Source organism: Equus przewalskii, chromosome 3 (assembly GCF_037783145.1).
Source record: "Equus przewalskii isolate Varuska chromosome 3, EquPr2, whole genome shotgun sequence".
Taxonomy (NCBI): domain Eukaryota; kingdom Metazoa; phylum Chordata; class Mammalia; order Perissodactyla; family Equidae; genus Equus; species Equus przewalskii.
The window spans coordinates 23,376,691-23,403,318 of NC_091833.1; the positions used below are offsets into that span (position 1 = coordinate 23,376,691).

A 26,628-nucleotide genomic window follows, 5' to 3' on the forward strand; every position below is an offset into this window, starting at 1 on the left:
TAGAGTCTGCTGCAGAGGAAAAAAAATCCACATTCTTTATTAAAACTGGCCCTTCTTTAGCTGCCTGAAAGGTGTATGTCAAGTTCACAGTGCTCTCAAGATCAACTGAGAATGCTGTGTGAAATGGCCAGAGCCCTGTGCTGGTATAAAGGAAAGGGTATTTGGTGACAGCCAGACAATACCCAGCACTAAACCCTTCATTTGAACCAGTATATGAATTTCCAGCATTCCAACACTATGTCCCCTTTGTCAGTGACGGAAGCCTGCAAACCATGGTGCAATGAACAAATAGAGGGCAAAGAGACAAATGGATTTTATTTTCCTTCATATTTCCTAAACATCAGATTAATGAGCAGTGGTAATAAATAGCTGATGCCATACACAGATCTCAGACTACCTCTCCCACTGGCATCTGTTACTTCTCAAGAGTTTCTTTCATTTTCGCTGAGCTAACAAATTCAGAACAAACCTGGCCAAACGTCCACTGTGACCTTCTGGACAACAGACTAACAAGGACAAAATAAGATCAGACACAAACAAGGAAGAAGAAACTAGCTAGGTAGTTATTTTCTGTCTTTACTAAAACTAGTTCTTCTGAAATGAAGACAACATGTCACATTTATAGAGTACCTTTCTTCTAACAAGGTAAAAATACCTTCACATATCTTAAATTTTCTTTTGTAGTGGTGTGCTTACTAAGTAATTTTTTATGGCAACAGTGAGATATATGCAGAGAAAGGTTAGAGAACTCAAATCTCTTCTAATCCAACTACTTTTCCCACAGAACCTCAAAATGCTTTTCAAGAGGAACATTATAGGTAACTAGCAAATGGTTTAGTATTTTGAGGATAACACCACTCTTAGCAGATATAAATTTCTCTACTTCCCTCTACAGTGCTGAAACACTTTGTTACAAACAGATGAAATGCATTCACAGGTCCACTAGCTTTAGATCTTGGGGCTGTCTGGACCTCAACTTTAAGGCCACCTCTAGCCCTAAATTTTACCACACCAATTATACAAAGCTGTTCACTTATAAAGTTTGTAAGACCCCTTTGGTGAAGCCAGCGCAGTAAGTACCTTTTCTCCAAGCCGAATGCTGCCACATTTCAGAATATTGATGTCATTTTTGCAGTCATCCATGAAGCCACAGATTAGACGGTAATCACTGAAAATGATGGCCGTCATCTTGGTGATGTATTGGTGACACTGGTACTCAGTGATGTTGCCTCGGTGATCCACCAAGCAGGAAACCAAATAACCTTTTCCAACTGGTTCATCAGCACATTCTTTAATCTGCTCAAAAGAAAGTGGCTATTTTACACAAGTATTCTATTCTCATATCAAATAACCTTTACAAAACAGACAATGTCTGATATTTTCTTGTTGATTACCCAACTCTATACTTGGAAGAGAAAAGGAAACACTTAGAAATACATTTATTGTAAAGGAAATAGTGTGCCACGCCCTCTCAGATGGTTGAGCCTTCTAAGAAATACCTGATTAACGTGTTTTGCAAGAAAATATATCCATAAACAAATGCTTAGGTAGAACTCAGGTTTAAATAGAGTAAAAAGAGCTTTTTAAAAAATTTCAGCTTTACTGAGATATAATTTAAAAGAGCTTTTAACATCTACAGCTTTAGAATAGTTCTACTGAGAAGTCCCTCTATCTATGCAAAAAATGCAATGGATAGTGAGGAGATTAATCTAGAGAACATGTCTGGAAAACAGGTGCAGAATTGGTCTAGTTGCACGTCCCAAGCCAAGCTACACAGAAAACTGTTACTGCTGGTAAACCTAATGGCCAAAGGGAGGGAGGAGGGAAGGCATAATATCACTTCTTGACACGACATTAATGTGTTCTGAATTAACTATGGATTTGGACATGTGTTTTTGAACTTAGCAGAATCCCAGCTTCACCACTGTGGTCTGGAACAGAAACATGTTTAAGATGATGTTCACTGCAGCCTGCTGAGAGGTTTGGGAAGCGGAAGGCCACAGTAAACCTAATTTGGGTGGTTTAGACATACGATCTAGTGGGTCAAGCACAGAGTGGTTAGTGTTCCTGCAGAGTTCATCCCAAACCACGAGTGCTCATAAAGCAAACTAGCCAAAAAATGCTGAAATTCATGCATAAACAAGTGAAATCTACTTATAGGGCTATAAGCTTGAATTATAAAGCGAGAAGGTTGTTTCTCCTACTGCACTTGGAGAAATTAAAAAGAAACAAAAGGAAGTTTTGACAAAAGGAAGGAGCCAAATGTAAATGTTTATTTTTAACACAGAAGACAATGATTTATTGGTTTTTTTAAATCAATGCAGACCATTCTCTACCACTGCACTACCTACTGTAATGTAAATATGTAAACAGGACAAAACACATACAACCTCCTTTTCCAAAAGGCACTGGGTGAAGGGCATACATACCACACATCAATTATCCTATAGGCCACTAGGTCTCTTCACATCTAAATCCAGATCAAGTTAAAAACTCGGTTCAAGACAGAAAACTGTTTACTTTTAAAGAAACAAACTTGGGAATTTAAGTAAACAGTCCCATACTGGCTTCAAGAGGCAGCAGACATCTCAACACTCAAGATTAACGCAATTCTTTCAGCTTAACCTGGAATCTTCTTTTGTGATGCCTAAAAAGGTGGGTTGTTTTTCAGCAAAACAGAGTTAAGTTTCAAAAGTAAAAGGAGGAATGGCTGCGTGAAAATCTGAGCATTTGCGATTCAACCATGGAAAAAGTCCTGTATAAAAAAATAGGACTAGTGGCAGACATTTGATTTTAAAACTTAATGAAGGAGAAGAATTCATACAGGCCCTGATACTGGGCAATCAACAGTTTAAAAATCTGAAGAAAAAGCAAGAGCAGATTTTGAGTTGGAGCCCCAATAAGAAGTTAAATGTATATTTAGCTTTAATCACTTGAGGTTTTACTGAAATACAGAGATATAGTACCTATTTGTATTTCAGTTTACCACCAATTACATGAAGTGTAGTATTTGAATTAGAAGTTTATGCTTTTCTTCAACCATCCTATTGAATAGAAGTTTAATAAGACTTGTAAAATTAACAGCAAAAAATAGCATTAAATCATCAACATATCTACGAACAGGAGTAAACTCTGAAGGGGCTGGGGAGCAGATTCACAAGGTACATTAGAAAAATGCTGTAGTCACTCTATTTCTGACATGAGACAGGAGGAAAGGAGGCAGTATTTGGCTCAATCTCGGAGAGTAAATAAAAAGCTTGGTTGGCAGTTTGCAGCTATTCTTGTGATGTTGTTTTTCTCCTTGGAAGTAGGATTCCAAAATTAAGGAAGAAGATAAGAAGGAGATGTAGAACAAGATGTTTTGTTAGCCACTGTGTTCTTTCTGATACTTAATTTTCCAGACTCTACTATAATCTCCCTCTAGGGAGGGAGAAGTGCCCTTGTTTCTTGAATCTTTTACAAAACCACAATACTCCAAAAGGTTACAAGAGGGCCATCATTACATATACATGATAAGAAAGCCAGCCTTATAACAGATACAGATACACATATAATAAGCCAACAAAGAGGGTAATTATTCAGGTGAATCTGCATATACTCTGAGCTAAATTTCCACATGGCAATCAAATTGGTATGTATAGCTAGTTATATAGCTAGCTAAAGGAGTGTGAGATACAGAATATTGAAGGTAGAAGCTAAAGATCAATCTTTCACAGATACACCAAGGTAAATAAGAAGGGTCATTGCTTTAAAAGAATAAAATATACCTGATCCAGTATTAGAAAGTTTGAGGAAGAAAGGTTCTACAAGATCCCATAATGATGTTAAGTGAGGAACACAAGCTGAGGGCTTATCTGAGTGGAGTAGGTCTTCTGGAAGGCTCAGGAGAAAGGGGTCCTGACTTAAGTCAAGTCATCAATAGGGTCAGTTTGAGGACAGATCAATATGTTATAAGATCTATGACTATTAACTTTGAGTGGAAAAACAGCAACTACTTTCTCTGTGATTATTATACTTCAGTATACAGAAATCTCTGGCTTTCTGGAATTTCTATTACTAATTCCAAAAATTAAAATAAAATAAAATAAAAATTTCAGGGGCTGGCTCTGTGGCCGAGCGGTTAAGTTAGCGTGCTCTGCTTTGGCGGCCCAGGGTTTCACCGGTTTGGATCCTGGGTGCAGCCATGGCACCGCTCATCAAGATGATGAGGTGGCGCCCCACATAGCACAACCAGAGGGACCTACAACTAGAATATACAATTATGTACTGGTGGGCTTTGGGGAGAAGAAGATGGGGAAAAAAAAGATTGACAACAGATGTTAGCTCAGGTGCCAAACTTTTTTTTTTTTTTGAGGAAGATTAGCACTGAGCTAACATCTGCTGCCAATCCTCCTCTTTTTGCTGAGGAAGACTGGCACTGAGCTAACATCTGTGCCCATCTTCCTCCACTTTATATGTGGGATGCCTACCACAGCAAGGCTTGCTAAGCAGTGCCATGTCTGCACCTGGGATCCGAACTGGCGAAGCCAGGGCCGCCAAAGCAGAACATGTGCAGTTAACCGCTGTGCCACCAGGCCAGCCCAACAGGTGCCAAACTTTAAAAAAAAAAAAAAAAATCCAATACCACAACTTTCACTAATACTATTTATTGTTTACATTGAGCCAAGAGAAATAATTGAAAAATCTCCCCAATTAGCATGCACACAATGTTATACATTTTCATGATTTTTGTCTTTATACTCAATATCCATTTATAATATTATACATAATCTTGTTACAAATCTTTTTAATACTAACTCCTATTATTTGAAGCGTATGCCTCTATGGTTCAATTGATCCAAGTGGATAGCCAAAACACTTAGGAATGTTTATAAGCTTCCTGGGGAGGCCATTTTGGTATGCCTCAGACATAAGTAGATTGTAAAATGTGTGAGAGCAGCACCGATGACAGAGCAGTTGTATTCTCTGTTTGGTGACCAACAGAGCCTGATTTCCAGTTTGTCTGAATCAACAGCATCTAATGTAAATGTAGATAAACATTAACAAAAAGAATTACATCCCCATTCTTGGTCTATCTCTCAAGCAACACAGATGTGAATTTCAAGAAAAGTAACGTAACTGAGTCAGTCATTCCTCGTTTAATGACTGGTTGGTCAACAGATGTAATTTTCTCATCTACGTCATTCAATACCCACAAAATACTTTCACAACCTACCTCTGATATGGTAGATTTGCAAACCTCTCTGGCCACAGATTCAAATTTGGGATCTGTAGTTAGGTTCAGTTTATAATTCCACAACAACTAGGTAGAAGAGAAAAAACAAACAAAAAAACTCCAGTTAGAATACTATGGAATTTATCATCAATGACCACTATAAATGATAAAAGCTATTACACAGAGTCAGATAAAGCACATTCACACTTCAGTTAAAACAGAAAAGATAAAATGTCATCAAATTTACAGATAAAAGGAAAAAAACATGCAGACAAAATAAAAACACTACGCTTCAGACATACTTTTTTCTTTTTTTACTTAAGGACAATTTTCTTAAAGCTATGAATTCAGTCATTAAAAAGTCAAGAAAAATATATAATCAATCAACACAATCAAGCATTCACTGATTCACTCAAACATCTGCTTAGCTTATTATGCTGTACCACACAGAGTCTAACCTCAAGGGGCTTCATAGGCTATCACAGGAAACAGAAGCAAATGTCTGAGTATGTACTGTGTTAGGAACTGTGGGATAAAATAAGAGGAGAAAGACAAAGACTGTCCAGTGGTGGCTATGGTCCATGGCCCTATTAAGCGTGATTAAGCATCTGGTTAACGGCAACACAAGCTGCCACAGCAGCACAGGGGAGCAGTACCCCGGACTGGGGCGGGGTGGTGGGGGGAGGTTTTGGTCAAGGAAGGTTTACCAGAGAAAGTACAAAAAGCTAAAAGATAAGTAGGAGTTAATCATATTAAACGGGTAAGCAGAAGACCGTTTTAAGTAAATGAAACAGCATGCGTGGAAACTCACCCAAATGGGAAGGAGGGTGTATTAGGGGACTAAAAGTCCAGTGGAGGACTGTTGACTCTGGAGAGGCAGGCTAGAGCCAGATCATAAAGCCCCCGTGAGCCATGTTTGAACTTTAACCCAAGAATAATGGAGAGTCACTGAAGGGACAGCAAGGGGGTGACATGACCAGATCTGTTTTTTATAAGTAAAACAGAGACATATATAAAGAGCATTAGGAACAACAAACAAACAAGCAGTTAATTCTGTATAGGAGTGCTGAGGAAGATTTTGTGAAGAGACAAACTATGAAGGATGACTAGATTTCTTCTCCTCTCTCAGAAAAAAAAAAAAGGAAAATGAAAATGTTCTAATCTCTCAACTATCATCAGTAAGTCAATTTTTAGAAAAAAAGAGTAGAATCTGGTCTCCATTTATAATGAAAGCTCTAAGAGGATGGGACTTCTGCCTTGTACACCCCTGTAAACCCAGTGCCCAGAAGAGTGTATGGAACACACAGGCATCGATAAATATTTGCTGAATAGATGAACGAATAAACAAACCTATGCCATGATGAATGACAAGTTCAACCAATAGGATATATGAGGCCAAACTGAAAATGGATATAGGAGAAGCATAGTTCTAACTGAAGGAATCCTGGGCCTCCTAGCTCCTGAGAAGCAGCAATTAATCCAATGATTCAAAAGACAAGGTAAGAATTTAGACAAATACATTTTACTATTATCTATGAATTAAGTAAGTACTACACGGTCATTAAATTTTATATTGTAAAATTAAAGCAATGCTCTTTTTTCAAAATTCAGACCATCCTAATTCTTTGTGGACATCAAACCAAAGATAGATTAAAATACTTCTTCCTTCTTGAGTGACTTGTACCTGACTCAATCCCATTTCTCTTGTAAAAAAAAAAAAAAAGAAAGAAAAAGAAAAGCTATCTGGTAGCTTTAGGATTTAGAATAGACAGCAACAAATGTTAGTAAAATTATAAACACAAACCACAGAATACTTCCTCTATCTAATGCAAACTCAGATGTCCTGTGATTGGACCAGAAATAGATTTCCTATCAATAGCCATTTAGATAATAATTTAGATCTTTTCAATGTCTTCAACTTTTAATTTGGAACTTTATTCTGATAACAGATATAAATTTCCTTATGAACAGCACTCCTCCCAAAATGACAGTATTTTTAAATGCTAAAATATTCTACCTCTCGTCTTTTTTTATTTTTTAGATTTAATTCACATACCATAAAATTTATCATTTTAAATTGTACAATTTAGTGGTTTTTAGTATATTTACAAAGTTGTGCAACCACCACAACCATCTATTCTAGAACATTCTATCATCCCAAACAGAAACCCCATACCCATTCTGTTGCTGCCCATCCTCCCTACTTCCATCCTTTGACAATCATTAATCAACTTTCTAGTCTTTCATTTTTAATATGACCTATTAATACATTCTTATTCTCTTTCAGGAATATAAGTAAAAAGGGAATTCAACACAGGTTGCCACCAATACATTTTCCGCTAGAAAATAAATACATACACTTGATCATTAAGAGTTGATTACTTATACCATATTTAATAGTGTCCTTTCCTGAGTGGTTATAAATAAGAAAAATAACTGCAATTTGACAGTAAGTGCTATTGGTTTACAAGATATAACTCAGTTTCAATTTCCTTAAATTTAAGACGTTCATCTATGAATCTATCTATCATAGATTAGATGGATAGATATAGGGATGGATAGATAGATTCCGTTCCTCACCCTCTCCCAAACATGTATTGAGTAACTACTGTAATCCGAGTACCCTCCTACGTGACAGAGTTGAGAAAGGTGAAGGAAAAAAAAAGCCACTGTCTCTGCATTTGAGAAGCTCAACCACGGGAGACAAAAGAAGGAAAAGTCAGACTAGGAAGAAAATAAGCTATAAAAATAGAGTGTGATAAATGTGGTAACAGAAGGAGGTTATGGCAACACACAGGAAGAATACATCTCACTGAAGGTGTCAGAGGGATAGGTGGTGCTGACAGTGGTCAAATTACACAGGGCGCCATCGCCAGGGATAAGAAGGAATTTTGTCAAATGAACTGAGGGAGATTGGGGGTTCCAGGATGCAAAGGTAAAAAGGACAGAAAGAACAATGATAACTTCTAGGAATCACATGGAGCTCAGAATGGCCAGAGCTGAGGGTATGAAAGGGGGTGGAGGGAGGTGGTGGGGGGGGTTAGATCATATTGAATATTATAGCTTATATTTAAAAAACGAAGCTTTATCTTAAAGGAAATGGGAAGCTAGTGGATAATTTTAACCAGAGAACTCAGAAGATCAACTCTGGTCACAGTGTAAAGAAGGGCTAGATGGAGGGAGGTTAGTAGACCAGTCAAAAGGCAAGAACTGACGTGGATGGGAAGGGGTGTATCTGATATATTTAGAAGAGAGTAATGGCAAGATGTGGATGTGGAGGGCAAAGTAAAATTCTTCCTTCACAAAGAAGCTCCCAGAAAGTACAGTCTATAGCTCATTTTATCTACTTACTCTTCCATTTATCCCTAGAAATTTTAAATCAAAATTATCTGTTTGGTCAAACAGTTCTATAAAGGTAGTTAAAAAAATCAAAACAAGTAGTTCGCTGTCAAGTCCCTTTCTAAACTCCTACCCACTCCCCAGAGGCAAACACTTTAAATTCTTTTAGCTTTTTCTTATGGTAATTACCTCCATATTTTTAAACTAAATTGCTATTTCTTGACTTGTCAGTTTTCGGTATCCTACAGTAGCTTTACACTATAGAAGGAATAAACTCTTACAACCTTCTTGCTGAACCCAATCCTCTCACAGAAAGCTAAATCAGAATGCTGTTAAATATTCAGTATTTACATTATTGACTCTGTAAATAATTATATATACTGAGCTATATAGAATATTATTATATTTCTTTCCTTACAACTTTTAGTTTGTCATATAGTTAGCAGTCATTTATTTCATAGGTCTATTTCTCTATATACCCACTACTAATTAATCCCCAATCTCTTTATGAAAAGATAAACTCCACAAAATGTTCAAACGCATCAGGTAATCTCTCAGGTCAGACATTGCTCTTGGAGTCTTCCACCTTCCTGCTTCAGTCAGGACTGGTTGTGTTTTTTTTGTTTTTTGTTTATTTATTTACCTATTTTTTGAGGAAGATTAGCCCTGAGCTAACATCTGCCACAAATCCTCCCCTTTTTGCTGAGGAAGACTGGCACTGACCTCACATCCGTGCCCATCTTCCTCTACCTGATATGTGAGACACCTGCCACAGCATGGCGTACCAAGTGGTGCCACGTCCATACCCGGGATCCGAATCGGTGAACCCAGGGCTGCCGAAGTGGAATGTGTGCACTTAACTGCTGCGCCACTGGGCTGGCCCCAGGACTGGTTGTTTAGCAGGCCTTTGTACAGGTGTCATCCTTAGAATTTCCTTTGCTTTTGCTCCTATGTTGATTCACTAATTATTAGATTCTTTATCTTTCTCTGTCTTGGTGTATTGCTTCATTGTGGAAGGTGGAAGCACACCCTCCAGTAGCTGTATGAGAAAACATGGATGGCTTGGAAATGTTTCGAAAAATCACATGTCTGAAATGCCTTTATTTTACATTATCTTGATGGGATATCATTTTTACTCAAAATTTGGAAGGCACTGATCTACTGTCTTCTAGCTTCTAATAATGCTGATAAGAAGTATAATATTATTCAAATTCCCAGTACTTTATTTTTTTCTCTCTCTGAAAGATTTTGGGATTTAAAATATTTATTTATTTATTTATTTTTATTTTTTTGAGGAAGATTAGCCCTGAGCTAACTGCTGCCAATCCTCCTCTTTTTGCTGAGGAAGACTGGCCCTGACCTCACATCCGTGCCCATCTTCCTCTACTTTATATGTGGGAGGCCTACCATAGCATGGCTTGCCAAGCGGTGCCATGTCCGTACCTGGGATCTGAACCAGTGAACCCCGGGCCACCAAAGCAGAAGGTGCACATTTAACCACTGCGCCACTGGGCCGGCCCCTCTTTTAATTTTCATGCTCTTAATTATGAGGGAGAATCAATTTTTTTGTTGTCTATTGGACTTCTTTTTCTTTTCCTATGAAGTCTATTCATGTTGTTGTTGTCTATATTTATTAATATAGTATATTAATATAATATAATATGTATATAATATATAATATATAATATGTATATTATATATAATATAATATGTATATTAATATAATATACATATTAATATGTCTATATTTATTAATAATCATGTTGTTGTCTATATTTATTAGCAGCACTTTCTACTAGAGAATGTAGTCTCTTCATCTGCATTGCAAATACTTTTTCATAATTTACATAACTTTCCTGAAGGAAAAACCTCAAATCTTTTTTGAGTTTTTTAATGCAATCACATTTATCAATCTTTTTTCTTTTTAATATTTTTTGAGGTTGTATCATATTCAGAAAAACCTTTCTTCTGTGTGTGTTTTCTTCTAGTACTCTCACGGTTTGATTTTGACTTTAAATCTGCCCATCCAGATCTTCTTTAGAATAAGTAGTGAACCTAAGCTGCAAAGCTGCTTCTGTTATCGCAGTCTCCTGTCCAAACTACCTTCTACACTGTGACTGAGTGATTTCTTCCAGTACTGTCAGATATACAACCTCTTTTAACACCCAGCTCAAGTATCACCCCCACTATTAAATCTTTCCTGACATCAAGCCACCTGGTTAAAATTCACTTTTGTGTTACCACTCTGCTCTGTACAGACTTCTATCACAGTACTGAGCACTTGTTGCATAGGTGTGATTTCACGTCAGTCTCCTTTTAATGTTATACTTTATATAATATGGATATATACATATGACTTTTAGTGTATTAATTATAGTTATCTATCTATATATACGAAACCTTTAACATATTAATCATAGTCTATCCCTGGAGTTCTTATGTGCTAACTCTAACACATGTCTGTATCTTCAAAGTGTTTCTCTACATGCCTCTAGTTTCTACTACAGTGTTCAGCACATAGATGACAGTATAACTAAACAAAATAACTTTAAAATACAGAATTCTAAAGTAGTAAACTTCACAAGCAGAGAAACAATCATTTTCATATGGTAGCAGTAACTGAAGAAAAATTTAAGTTTCAAGTGCATAAATATTATTTGGCAGAAGCTGCCAATTTCTACAATGGAATGATATCTGTAGATTTTACCATGCCCTTAAACAAAGTTTATCACCCTCTTGTTAAGATTAAGAGAACTTAAGAAAACATAATGTTTCCCAGAACAACAGGAAAAGCACCCCAAAGTCTGTCACTATATATATAAAACACATATGGTGAATTACGGAAAATCCATACTTACATGATTGCAGTCCGAAGAAATTTCATTTTCAGGCTAAAAGGAAAAAAAGAAGAGATGAGGTTAAAAAAAAAACCCTCTCAAGTTTTCAAACACCACCAAAATAAACTCAAAACAAGAACTCTGAATATTCAACTGAATATGTTTGTTCAATATAAGGAGCAGAAAATGGCTTATATATCTTTTAGATTGCTGGGGAGGAATATATCAGAAAAGTAGATGAGACATACTCCCTTCCCAATCAATGGTACAATCTGGAAATGGGGGAAGACAGAGAACAATCTGCTAAAGAGATAAAGCAATAGTGACATAATGATCCTTACATGACATTTCCTAATATTTCTGAAAGCTAAAGAGGATCAGGCACAACACAGGTGTTCTTTTTTAAAGAAAGCTAAGTATCCAAAAAAAATATACACTTATTAAAGAGGGCAAAGAAAGTCTGCCAATGATTTAAAAATAAGTCTCATGTGACCATTAGGGGAAGTTAGGTGAAGGGTACACAGGACCTCTATGTGCAATGTTTGTAATTTCTTGTGAGTCCATAATCTTTCAAGTCTATAATTAAAACTAGAAAGTTAAAAAACCCCAGAAATTATATATATAGTCCCATGAATACATTTGCTTTGTAAAGCCAGGTACATGTACCAGAGATACAACAAACTTTAGATTCCATGATGAAAAAGGGTGGGCTAAGGTGATGCCTAATATCGCATAGCTTTGCAATACACATCCTTAGCTTCCTTGTTCATACCGTTAAAGGAGATACAATTGTAATAATATACATCATAATAAAGCACCATTTCCTTTGAGTTTCCATAGCACTCCAACCAGTTCAAACGAAGTGAATTCTGTGTACTTTCTATGAGAAATTACCAATTTAGGTTGTAAATGGTACCATTTTCAAAATAAAGGATTCTATCCAAGGTAAAGATAAAGAAATAAAGAAAATAGTAAATATTAACAAATTAAGCAGCCACATCTAGCATTACTTCAGGAAGAAAAAGGTTTTTAGGAAACTATTAATTCTACTTCAGGATTTAGCAGGCATTAATACTAAATATAAACTCGTTCTGTACTTACTTATAAAATATTATATTAAAACTGACTTTAATTAGATTGCTAGGCAATCACAGGATTATAACCTATCACTTTTGAACTTTCCTCCTACTCATCTAAGTAAGAATAGATGTTTTACTGCCTTTCTGGGTCTCAGAAATCAGCCTCCATACTGAGTTAATTTAGCTTAACTCACTTCCCCTCCACTTCAATTCCAAGTGCTTAATTTATCTCTCTTAACAGTTGCTTAGCAAGAATGCTTTATTTTATTTAGGCAGTTTTCCACCTTATCCACTTTTAATCTAATCCTTAAATTTTTTCCATTCAATCAGCAATTCTAGTTCTTTCTGAAACAAAGCATAGAAGGCAATTAATATCACTACCATCTCTACTCATACCCATTTCTACTAAACAATAACTTTGGATTAAAGGAGTACTCTTGAAAGAAATTCAAAGCATTGGAGAATTTTCAAAATAAAGTAGTCAAATAAGATGTAAGCTACCCATGGAAAAAAGTGTAGTCATGTTTACAATCCACAAGACCTATTATTAGCAAATCAATAATTTTTTTACTGGCTTGCTTCCCTACAGTGGTAGATTAGCCTATTTCCTTCAGGTTTTCATTCCTCTTTAACAGGATTTGATATCCAGATCCTTTGCCTTGTAATTTTGCACAGCCTCCTGCTGTGGACTGAGTACATACCCAGCTCCACCGATGTTAAGCTAGGCATCTGATTAGCTTTGGCCAGCAGGATTTACCAGACGTAATATGAGCAGACACTTTTTAAATGTGCTTGGGTGGTTTGGCTTGTATTCTCACACTCTTGCCATTCCTCATGAGAAGAACATGCCCAGGTAGGTGCTAGTACAAGGAGAAGAGACATGTGGAGAGACCTAAAAGTAACCCATACTCTGGACAGAATCATCCCAATCAACCTGCATAGCCATGAGCAAGAAAAATAAATATTTGTCATTATAAGCCCTTGAAATTTTAAGGGTGTTTGAAGAAAAAAAGATAACTAATATTCCTACTCAGCAAATGAAACAATAAAAATTCCAAAATGTTTAAGTTGCAATTGGTAACAGCTATGATCTAATTTAGTGAATTATATATATATTAGTAAGTACAGAGTACTGTCTTTTATGAAGGAACGACATAATCCAGAGACTCAAATGAACTACAAATTTGGAGATCATGTTTGGTATTCATCTCTTGTACTGTCTGGATTTGCAAACGACTATAAGTGGGTTTTAATTTTTTTCTTTCCAGATTTAGTTTCTCTACTCAGAAAGACAGGATGACAAAATAGGCATGCCATAAGAACATGGTTATGACGTTAAACCATTGGGATTCACAGAACTGAATAGCTGCAAAGAAAGTCTAAGAGTAACTGCAAATAATTTCAGAAATTTAAAAGGATCTTTAGAATCAAAGAACACAGTAATGGTTAAGAGGAACAGAACAAAGACCTGCAAAATATAAAGTAGTATACCCAAATAGTAGGAACATGAATAATGCCAGCACAAGTTAACTCTAGAGAAAGTATAAAAACAAAACTCTACGGTTTAGCACTCAACCATTTGATAAGGAACTAAAGGACTGAAATCTCAAGAAACAAAAGCAGTGGAGTAACATCAGCATCATGGCAGAGTGAACATGCCAAGAACTCTCTCCCCTCCAACATACAACAAAAGGGGACATCCATACTCCAACAGAAGATATTCTAACAACACAAAAAGCTTGGCGAGACATGCAGCCACACAATGGAGGGTGGAGAGGCTGGAGCCCCCCTCGGAGGAGCTGGAACGGGGTAAGGGAGAACTTCATTCCCTCCCCTAAAGACTGTCGTTGCTGCCACGGGAGGATGTGTGAGGGAAGGAGAGAGGGAGGCATCACGAGGATCCTTGGGATCACCCAGGACTCCCACAGGTCCTTGAAGCTTATAGGAAAGCCTTCTAACAGGGCGAAAGCTTTGCCGCAAGGTGACCTCATCAAGCCTAGATCCCAGGAGACCAGACAGTGAGAGCTGATCCAGAAATCCTGGACTGCACGCAAGAGAAAGCGTCCCTCCCCTCACCTGCCCTGTGCCATCTTGGCTGAAAGTGGACAGCTCAGAATATGTGGCTCTCGACCCCCACTCAGTGGTGAAAGGCTGTAACTGCAACCAAATAACATCAGAATGAAAAAGAGCCAACCTTCCAACATCAGACACTACATCAAATCTTCAGACAAGAGAGAAAACGACAAGCACCCAGAACTCAGTCCTGAGGACACAGAAACATGTAAGCTAAATGACAATGAATTCAAAATAGCTATTGTGAAAAAACTCAACGAGGTAAAAGAGAATGTAGAGAAACAATTCAACGAGTTCAGGGGCTACTTCACAAAAGAGATTGAAAACATAAAGAAGAATCAATCAGAAATATTAGAGATGAAAGACACAATGGAAGAGATAAAACAAAATATGGATTCCCCAAATGCTCAAGTGGACATCATAGAGGAGCGAATCAGCATAATCGAAGATAGACATGTTGAAATGCTCCAGACAGAGGAGGAGAGAGAACTAAGACTAAAAAGAAATCAAGAAAGTCTCCGAGAAATATCTGACTCAATGAGGAAATGCAACATAAGAATTGTAGGTATTCAAGAAGGTGAAGAAGAGAATGGAGCAGAAAGCGTGTTCAAAGAAATAATAGCAGAGGACTTCCCAAATCTAGAGAAAGAAGGGAAATATGTGTGGAAGAAGCTTCAAGATCTCCTAGATTTGTCAATGTAAAAAGACCTACTGCACGCATATAGTAGTAAAACTGGCAAAAATGAATGACAAAGAAAGAATACTCAGGGCAGCAAGGCAGAAGAAAATAACCTACAAAGGAACCCACATCAGGCTTTCAGCAAACTTCTCTGCAGAAACCTTACAAGCTAGGAGAGAATGGAATGACACATTCAAAAGACAAGAATCTTCAGCCAAGAATACTCTATCCAGAAAAAATATCCTTCAGATATGAGGTAGAAATTAAATCTTTCCCAAACAAACGCTAAGGGACTCCGTAGCCAGGAGACCCCTGCTACAAGAATCCTCAAGAAGGCCCTCATACCTGAAAAAAAAAAAAAAGGGAGAAAGGAGTCACAAAATGCAGAGTAAAGAGATGAAAAGGTAGACAGAATCAGAATAGGATAGCAAATATTCAGCTACAGCATTAGGCTAAAGGGAAGGAAAACACCAAATACAAACACAATCTTGTCACTTTAACTGCAAACTCACAACACAAGTTGGAATAAGATATGAGAAAAACAACTTAGGAGGGGAGGAGGAAAGGGACTGAATCGTTTTAGACTAAGGAAATAAGAGGCCATTGGAAAACGGACTATCTTATACACGAGATTCTGAATACAAACTTCAGGATGGCCACTAAACAAAAAGGCAGAATAGAGACACAAAATACAAATAAGGAACAAACAAAGAGACACATCATAAAAAACTACATAACTCAATGGGTGCACCAAAACACACAGGACAAGAAACAAAGGAAATGCAGGAAAATTGGAAAATGGGTGATATAATGACAGCATTAAGCCCTCATACATCAATAATCATCCTAAATATAAATGGATTGAATTCTCCAATAAAAAGACACAGAGTGGCAAGATGGATTAAAGAACAAGATCCAACAATTTGCTGCCTCCAGGAAACACACCACAGCTCCAAAGACAAACACAGGCTCAGAGTAAAGGGGTGGAAGACGATACTCCTAGCTAATGGCAAACAAAAGAAAGCAAGCGTCACAATACTTATATGAGACAAAGTAGACTTTAAGATAAGGCAGGTAAAGAGAGATAAAGAGGGGCGGTATATAATTATCAAAGGGACACTCCATCAAGAAGAAATAATGCTTATAAATATCTATGCACCCAACACAGGAGCACCAAAGTTCATAAAGAAACTAGTGACAAACCTAAAAGAAGACATTAAAAATAACACAATAATAGTAGGGGACCTCAACACCCCACTCACATCAATGGATAGATCATCCAGACAGAAAATCAACAAGGAAACAGTGGAATTAAGTGAAAAGATAGAACATTTGGACTTAGTAGAAAAATACAAAACACTCCATCCAAAAACAGCAGAATACACATTCTTCTCAAGAATGCAAGGAGCATTCTCAAGGATAGACCACATGTTGGGAACAAGGAAAGCCTCTATAAATTTTTAAAAGTTGAAATAGTAACAAGCATCTTTTCTGCTCATAATGCTATAAAGCCAGAAATTAATTACAAGGAAAAAACTGAGAAAGGGACAAAGATGTGGAGACTAAACAACATACTACTGAACAACCAACCAATGGATCATTGAAGAAATTAAAGGAGAAATCAAAAAATATCTGGAGAAAAAGGAAAATGATAACATACCATACCAACTCATATGGGATGCAGCAAAAGCTGTCTTACGAGGGAAATTCATCCTAATACAGGCTCACCTTAACAAACAAGAAAAATCCCAAATAAGCAATCTCAAATTACACCTAACTGAATTAGAAAAAGAAGAACAAAGCCCAAAGTCAGGAGAAGGAGAGAAATAATAAAAATCAGAGCAGAAATAAATGCTATTGAAACAAAAAAGGCAGTAGAAAGGACTAATGAAACAAAGAGCTGGTTCTTTGAGAAGACAAATAAAACTGACAAACGCCTAGCCAGACTTACAAAGAAAAAAAGAGAGAAAGCTCAAATAAACAAAATCAGAAATGAAAGAGGAGAAATAACAACAGACTCCACAGAAATACAACGGATTATAAGAGAATACTACAAAAAACTATATGCCAACAAAATGGATAACCTAGAGGAAATGGATCAATTTTTAGGCTCTTTCAACCTCCCAAAGCTGAGCTAAGAAGAAACAGACAATCTGAATAGACCAATCACAAGTAAAGAGATTGAAACAGCAATCAAAAGCATCCCAAAGAATAAACCCCTAAGACCAGAGGGCTTTCCTGGGGAATTTTACCAAACTTTCAGAGAGGATTTAATACCTATCCTTCTCAAGCTATTCCAAAAGATTAGGAAGGATGGAACACTTCCTAACGCATGCTACAAGGCAAACATCACTCTGATACCAAAGCCTGACAAGGACAGCACAAAAAAGGAGAACTACAGGCCAATACAGCTGATGAACATAGATGCAAAAATCCTCAACAAAATTTTCACCACCTGAATTCAGCAACACATCAAAAGGATCCTACATGATCAAGTGGGATTCACACCAGGGACACAGGGATGGTTCAATATCTGCATATCAATCAACGTAACACACCACATCAACAAACTGAGGAATAAAAACCGCATGATCACCTCAATAGATGCAGAGAAAGCATTTGACAAGATCCAACAGCCATTTATGATAAAAAAAAACTCTTAACAAGATTGGGATAGAAGGAAATTACCTCAACATAATAGAGGCCATATATGACAAACCCACACCCAACATCATACTCAATGGGCAAAAATTGGAATGCCATCCCTCTGAGAACAGGAACAAGACAAGGACGCCCACTATCACCAATCTTATTCAACACAGTACTGGAGGTTTTGGCCAGAGCAACTAGGCAAGAGAAAGGAATAAAAGGAATCTAAATAAGGAGTAAAGAAGTGAAACTCTCGCTGTTTGCAGATGACAGGATCTTATATATAGAAAACCCCAAAAAACCCATTGGAAAACTAATAGAAATAACTAACAACTACAGTAAAGTTGCAGGGTACAGAATCAACTTACAAAAATCAGTTGCTTTTGAATACTCTAATAACGAACTTACAGAAAGAGCACTCAAGAATACAACTCCATTTGCAATCACAACTAAAAGAATAAAGTACCTAGGAATAAATTTAACCAAGGGGGTGAAGGATTTATACAATGAAAGCGCTAAGACATTACTGAAAGAAACTGATAATGACATAAAGAGATGGAAAGAGGTTCCTTACGCATGGATTGAAGAATAAACCTAGTTAAAATGTCCATACTATCTAAAGCAATCTACAGATTCAATGCAATCCCTCTGAGAATCCCAATGACATTCTTCATGGAAATAGAGCAAAGAATACTAAAATTCATATGGGGCAACCAAAGACTCCAAATTGCTAAAGCGATCCTGAGAAAAAAGAACAAAGCTAGAGGTATGACAATCCCTGACTTCAAAATGTACTACAAAGCCAAGTGATCAAAACTGCATGGTACTGGTACAAAAACAGGCACACAGATCAATGGATCAGAACCGAAAGCCCAGAAATAAAGCCATACATTTATGGACAGCTAATCTTCAACAAAGGTGACAAGAACATACAATAGAGAAAAGACAGTCTTTTCAATAAATGGTGTTGGGAAAACTGGAGAGCCACATGCAAAAGAATGTAGACCACTATCTCATGCCATACACAAAAGTAAACTCAAAATGGATCAAAGACTTGAAGATATGTCCTGAAACTATAAAATTCCTGGAAGATAATATCGGTAGTACACTCTTCGACATCAAACTAAAAAGGATCTTTTCAAATACCATGTCGTCTCAGACAAGGGAAACAAAAGAAAAAATAAACAAGTGGGAATCTGCAAGGCAAAAGAAACTAGAATCAAAACAAAAAGACAACCCACCAAATGGGGTTAATCTCCATAATATATAAGGAACTCACACAAGTGAACAATAAAAAAACAAACAACTCGATCAAAAAGTGGGCAGAGGAGATGAACAGACATTTTCCCAAAGAAGATATACAGATGGCCAATAAACACATGAAAAGATGTTCAACATCACTAATCATCAGGGAAATGCAAATCAAAACTACACTAAGATACCACCTTAATGCCTGTTAAAATGGCTATAATCACTGAGACAAAAAACAATAAATGTTGGAGAGGGTGTGAAGAGAAGGGAACCCTCATACACTGCTGGTGGGAATGTAAACTGCTGCAGCCACTATGGAAAACCATATGGAGATTCCTCAAAAAACTAAAAGTAGAACTACCATATGACCCAGCTACCCAAACAATCTGAAATCAACAATCCAATGTAACATATGCACCCCTATGTTCATTGCAGCAAGATTCACAATAGCCAAGACATGGAAACAATCCAAGTGCCCACAGACTGATGACTGGATAAAGAAGATGTGGTATATATATATATATATACCACATATACATATGTATATATACACACACACAATGGAATACTACTCAGGCAGAAAAAAAGACAAATTCATCCCATTTGCAATAACATGGAAGGACCTAGAGGGAACTATGCTAAGCGAAATAAGCCAGTGTGAGAAAGACAAACACCAGATTATTTCACTCATATGTGGAATATAAACAAATACACGGACAAAGAAAATAGTTCAGTGGTTACCAGGGGAAGAGGGGTGGGGGTTGGGTACAGGGGGTGAAGGGGAGGACTTATGTGGTGACAGTCAAGAAATAATGTACAACTGAAATCTCACATTGATGTAAACTACTATGAACTCATTAAAACATTAAAAGTAAAAACATGTTTTTAAAAAGGAAAAGGAACAAAAGCAGATGAGGGTGCTGACACAGGTTTGGTTCTCAGACTGCACCATTCTTGTTATGTCCCAATCAAATCACTTCATCTACTTCTGCAAAACTGTAAATGCAGATAGGCTTGATTATCTTTAATCTTAGAAGATGAATAGCACGTGAAATAAAATCCCAAATTACTAAGGTAGAATAAGGCTGAGGATTTTTTTCCTTTTGTTTTTGCTCATTGTTAAAATCAGTGAAATAACACTCTGAAATGATCCGAAGATGAATCAACAAGCAAATAACGAATAATTACGATGTACCCCAAATTGTGTTAGGTACTCTTGTGGGACACAGAAGAAAGATAAGACAATGTCTCTAATCTCAGGTAGTTTACAATCCAGCTGCAGAGATAAAACGGTGAAATCAAGCAATTAAGCAAGAGTAGGAACTTGAGGTAGGCCTGAAGGATTAGACAGAAGAATGATTTCCAAAGAGGATGCAAGTTAGATGATCCCCTGGGGCTCAGGAAGAAAATAACAGAACTTCTCTTTTTCCAAAAACTTATCCTTTAATTTATATTTTATTTTTTTAAGATTTTATTTTTTTCCTTTTTCTCCCCAAAGCCCCCCGGTACATAGTTGTATATTCTTCGTTGTGGGTCCTTCTAGTTGTGGTATGTGGGACGCTGCCTCAGCATGGTTTGATGAGCAGTGCCATGTGCGCGCCCAGGATTCGAACCAATGAAACGCTGGGCCGCCAGCAGTGGAGCACGCGAACTTAACCACTCGGCCACGGGGCCAGCCACTAATTTATATTTTAATAATGTATATATTAGAATAATATTTTATGAATAAATATATATCTCCTGGGAGTATGCTTAATAATTTTTTCAAATGATAAGAAGATGATCAAGCTAGGAGATTAACATCTGAAACCTTTCTTATAATCACTGTAGGAGTCCCACCCCTTCAAATCAGAGGCAAAGTGCTGGCTCCTAGCTTGTGGAAGCATTAAATTAGAAACTGAGCTTTGCCACATTATTAGCTACTCTACCACTCTAGAGTGGACTTCAAAAAGAAGTCTCTTACTTAAAGTGGAAATAAAATAATTGTCCCCTTAACAATGGAAAACTGAGAGAAGAAAAATTTATGAAAAGCCTCCTAAATAGCTTTCTGTTAATTAAATGATCAAATTTTACAGAAGCGACTGCTAAAGTTGCATATGTTAATATCAGTAAAGAAACTATTATGAATAGAGGAAAGAGAAAAAGAAGACAATATGACACGTCCCCCCAACCCAACACAGCAGTGACTAAAACAGAGAAGGAACTCAGTTAATGCTGAACAAATGATGGTATTAACCATCAACCTTTACAGTATCTCCGTAAAGGAGGTAAGCCCTGAGTACTTGGAGACACCTGCCTGACTCCAATAAAGAATGTGATAGGTGTAGCAGGAAAGAGTGAAAGTTGTCACTTCACTAACTGAACTAGGTGCTACATTTCTTTCTTTTTTTTTTTAATTTTTATTAGGAGTATTTTTTTTTTTAAAGATTGGCACCTGAGCTAACAACTGTTGCCAATCTTTTTTATTTTCTTTTAATGCTTTATCTCCCCAAATCCCCCCTGGTACATAGTTGTATATCTTAGTTGTGGGTCCTTCCAGTTGTGACATGTGGGACGCCGACTCAACGTGGCCTGATGAGCAGTGCCATGTCTGCGCCCAGGATCCGAACCAGCGAAACCCTGGGCTGCCGCAGCGGAGCGCGGGAACTTAACCACTCGGCCATGGGGCCGGCCCCTACATTTATTTCTTACTACATGCTGCACTGTAAGATAAATGGTGTTGTATCTAATTTTACAGATTAAAATACTGAAATATAGAGAAACGGAATGTGATCAAAGGTACACTGCTAGGAGACAACAAAACTGGGATTTAAATAATAATAAATGGCGACTAATACTTACTGTGATGCTATCAACTTGATACCTCCCAAAAAAGGCTCGATAGGTCAGGTTGAGCACAATGATGGGGGACTTTGGGAGGTGCAAGAAAAGGGTAGACAAAATGAACAAAGAGAACCAGTGCTCTAGAGTGATTTGTTTGACAGCTATGTGATGAATTTAGATGCAGGCAGCCCAGATAAGAAATTGCCGAAGTAATTAGATCAACTGGGGATCTGGATTAGCTCTTGAACAACCACAGCAAGCTATAAAAAACTTTGCTTAGTTCATTTGGCTTTTCTAAATCAATGATTTAGATGCTTTGGGTATTACTGTATTTTAATCTTCTAGTTGGGCAAACCAAAGCTGAAATAGCTGATTTTAAGGCTTAAAACCATTAGCCCTTCCTCTAACTTCCATCAACTCAGAATTGGTTTTAAGGAAAGGGATAGAATAGTGAAAGGAGAACAATCGACCAACAGAAGGATTCAGCTATAGAAGCTGTGTACTTCACGTGTGTCACTTAACGTCTCTAGACGTCTGAGAACAGGATTTGGACTGGAACACAGATTTCTTCTCCCAGGATCCCTAACAGACTTTAGGAGTCTGAAATCATCTTGAAATTGAATACAAACTTTTGTGTGCAAGTGTATTTCTCTGAGAAGAGAATCCACAGCTGTCATCATAATCTCAAGAAGATCCATACGACAAGAAAAAATTAAGAAACACTGGTCTAAAATGGTTATTCTTTCCAGCTTTATGAGTCTATAAATTCTAAGATGTGGAATACAAAAATAGAAGTATTTATTGAATGCCATGTCTTTTTATGCAGGTAATTTGCTCATTATGATTATGGTTTCCTACTGCTTCATCTTAACCATTCTGTTGGTCAAAATCACAACAATGGATTTCAGAATAGTAAACTACTGAAAAGCTTGACTGTGAATATTCTCAATTAAATCAACCATCACATTCACTTAAGAGGATGGTTTTTATATAAAGTAAAAGTCTGGACCTATGATTTCCCCAAGGTGAACAGGCTGACTTAATGAGTCTGGCAGGAGAAATTAAAGGATTCACAAAACTAACTTGGAAGTTGTCCCAGTTTCTGAAACAGAAATGCTTAGGAGTTGGATTGTGTCTAAAATATGGAACATTCTACAGTTACATTACTAAAGTTGAACTACCCATCAGACCACACCTGGTACTAAATTAAGTGACAACAGACTCTGTTTATTAATCACCTGGGGGAAAACAAACAGAAAAATATCAATAGTATCAGTGCTTTTATAGCCTTGCAAAACTCTGAAGGCTGGGCAACAAGCTGATGCCTCCTGATTAAAAACATTCTGCTGCGGTAATAAGTAAATTCTTCCTCTGGGAGTTTATTCATTAAGAACCTAGTAAACTCCCAACCATATGAGAAATTCATTTATTAACTTGGCCCAAAGCACCCACCTCCCACCTACCAAAAATGCAAACTGAATATAACGTAGTTGGTAATGATTAGATAAATCCAGTCCTTAACCTTGAAAAACCTTCCCTGAACAAGTGTACACTGAATCTGAACCTTCGGTCAGATTCATAACTATGCTCCTCTTAGTGCCTTAGTCTGGCTCAATTAGAATTAATTTTTCTTATTTGTACACAGGGATAGCGGCTAAGTATTATTTTTCCAAAAGGACAGTGATCAACATAGGCTTTATGCCCTCCAGCAATGCTCTGATTCACTAAAAAGTTGTGCTTATTCTTCAACATTCATCCAATTTTTTCAAAAAGGATTTACTGTACAGGTCCAGTGGGAGATTAAAAAAAATGGTATGAAATATAGATTACAGATGCCTGGCTCTCAAGTAGATTAGTGTGGTAGAGAAGATAAAACATGAGTCTACATTTAACTATCACACAAAGTTGAACGTGGAGTTTGTAGGGCTGGGAAGAAGGGCCTGATATTTTAAAGAATGAAAAAAGTACTGCCAACCCCCGCGAGTAGCAAGATAGAAAGGAAATCAGAAAGAGTCTAATGGAGGAGGGTACATCTGAGTTAAGCCTTAAAAGGAGGTTATGACTTGGTGATGTGACACTCTATGTATGTTGAGGCAGATGAGATGGAGGATGTGTAGGACAGAACACTAGGGTGTGGGAGGAGTTGGAAAGGAACATTCTGTCAGAGAGCACACTTGAGTGAGACAGTGAGGAATCCTATGGTGACCATTCTTTTTTTTTTTTTTTGCTAAGGAAGATTCGCTCTGAGCTAACATCCACTGCCAATCTTCCTCTTTTTGTAGGTGAGCCACCACCAGCGCATGGCCACTGACAGACGACTGGTGTAGGTCTCTGCTCAGGGAACTCAACCTGGGTCACCAAAATAAAGCATGCCAAACTTAACGAGTAGGCAACTGGGGCTGGCCGTACAGTCACCATTCTTAGGCTTACATATTTGGCATCTCCTAATACATGGTAGGATAACCATAAAGTTTTAATAAAATCCCAACACTGGTCCAGTAATTTTCCCATAGTCCAAATTAATATGTTATGTTAAACACAGTGTAGAGAGTGGTGATTTTATTTACTTTTATTTACTAGCGTGTTTCTCTAGTGGGTGGTGAGGTAACAGCTGGTAAACATTGTAGTTACTTCTATAGGGCATGTTGAATTTTAAAAAGAGTAAAAGATATATAGGTGAAACTCTCACAAACAAATTAGGGCCCATTTATCCCTGGTTCTTGGACAGTCTCACATAAATGCAGAGCAGTGTGTGGGCTACGTTGAGGTCATGACTTACTTGCTTTATACTTTTAAAATGAAAAATATCCCCAATGTCCTTTAATTCTAATAAAATAAAAGAGTATGTAAGCATGTGTATATATGTGTATGTGTGTGTGCATATATATATATATATATATACGTGTATATATGCGTATGTGTGTGTGCATATATATATATATATATATATATATACACGTGTGTGTATATAAATATGCGCATGTGTCAGTGTACATTACAGTGGGAATTAGCAAAATGGTTCTGCTCTGGTTCAGACAGCATAATTACTCACTGATATAAATCCTGGCAGGACTTTTAGCTCTGTCAAGCACTAATTCATTCATCTTCAGTGAGGTTATACTCTTATTCTGAAAATATGAAAACACAGTATAATCTGGCAAATTACTGGACTTAAATGGCTGACCCCAAAAAAAGAAAGACTGAGTGACTCTTGTCTCACTGACAGAATGATCCATATGCATTAAGAAGATGCTATGTCTCAAATTCTACTTTGAGACGTCAAATTTTAAATCATATTTTTGTTTAAGAAAAGTCTAAAACTAGTTAAATTGACCTAATGGAAATACTCAAAATTAATATAATTTATCATCTTCTGTCTCAGAGCAGGAAATGACAAATACCAAAAGGATATAGTAATCTACTTATGGAACAAAAATTGCTACATTACATTATGGCAAAGGGATACACATTGGATCATGGTTTTGCAAATCTTAAAGTTTATTAAAAAATATAAATTATAAAACCATGCACTTTTCTCCAAGAAATATTGTGAACTTCCCCCATTTTCCCACTTGTTTTACTATTATGAATTTGAAATAGAGGCACCTATAAATGGTAGGAGACAGGTCATTCTCCAAAGAATGTTTAGCCATACTTCTTTTCATATATAGAGCCCAGTCAACACCTTTCCATCAACTCCCCATTTGAGACTGCCCAATGTTCAAGAAACGTAGGGATTGTTTTGCAATGATAAGTGTTTTAAAATCCAATTACGGCCTTGCAAGGACCCTGCCTCATTTCTCCATTGTGAATGAATGAGTTTCTCTGGGACAAAAGCATCCTCCAGAAAGCCTTGATCAGCAGGGAGGGAAAACTTACCTCCCATCACTCACTTTTCCTCCCTAGGAGATAATTTAGAAATCTAGAACCCAGTTTGGTGCTGATGGTGTGCAATTTTACCTAATTTATACAGGAAGGAAACAGAGTTGGGCACTCTATCAAATGCTCAGCCAGACTCCACATAGTCTCAAGAGGAAGAACCTTGGACAGGTCTATTAACTCAGCCCCCAACCATGGCAGGCACACAGCTGTAAACGGATAAAAGGCCTGGTCTTTCATTGCCCAGTTGCCTGGATAAAGTCAGTTTTGGTGCCTATGTTACAAGATTGGCACCTACACTTATAAACTGTTTTATAGGAAATTCATCAAAAAGGCCCTACTTCTTCTGAATATGATTCTGGTTTCATTGTACATTCGTTACATAACAACCATGATCAAGTCATATATTTCTTTAGGCTTCAAATTTTCATGTCTCTAGAACAGAGATAAATCCCGCTTTACCTACTACCTCATGAGGCTGTTATGGGTAGAACAAGAAGAGTTATGTAAAAGGTCTTTGAAAATTATAGAAGGCACTGCAAATATAAGATACTACTGGCTTTTCATTCTCTGTATATAAGCTAATCATTTAAACATCAAAAGCAACATTACTGCTTTCTAGTAGGCCATATTTTATGCAGGCAATAAGAATTCAATATACGTGACATACATATATGATTGAATATGTGTATATTAACTCTGAAAGAATACATAAAAAGATTTCTACGCTTTTGCACTTTTTGAATTTTGTGCCATGTGCGAAAAAATAGAGATAATTCCAGTTTAAGACATACACAGACACCT

General features: G+C 37.0%; 1 protein-coding gene across 1 annotated transcript in view; it reads right to left on the reverse strand.

The window, feature by feature from the left end:
* The window catches only part of GLG1 (golgi glycoprotein 1), a 155,560-nt gene that overhangs the window by 58,443 nt on the left and 70,489 nt on the right, over positions 1–26,628 (reverse strand). The window contains exons 2-4 of the mRNA XM_008534104.2: positions 11,413–11,445; positions 5,216–5,302; positions 1,081–1,296 (exon numbers count right to left, since the gene is read on the reverse strand). Coding sequence (XP_008532326.2) covers positions 1,081–1,296; positions 5,216–5,302; positions 11,413–11,445 — 336 coding nt within the window. The remainder of the gene's footprint in view (positions 1–1,080; positions 1,297–5,215; positions 5,303–11,412; positions 11,446–26,628) is intronic.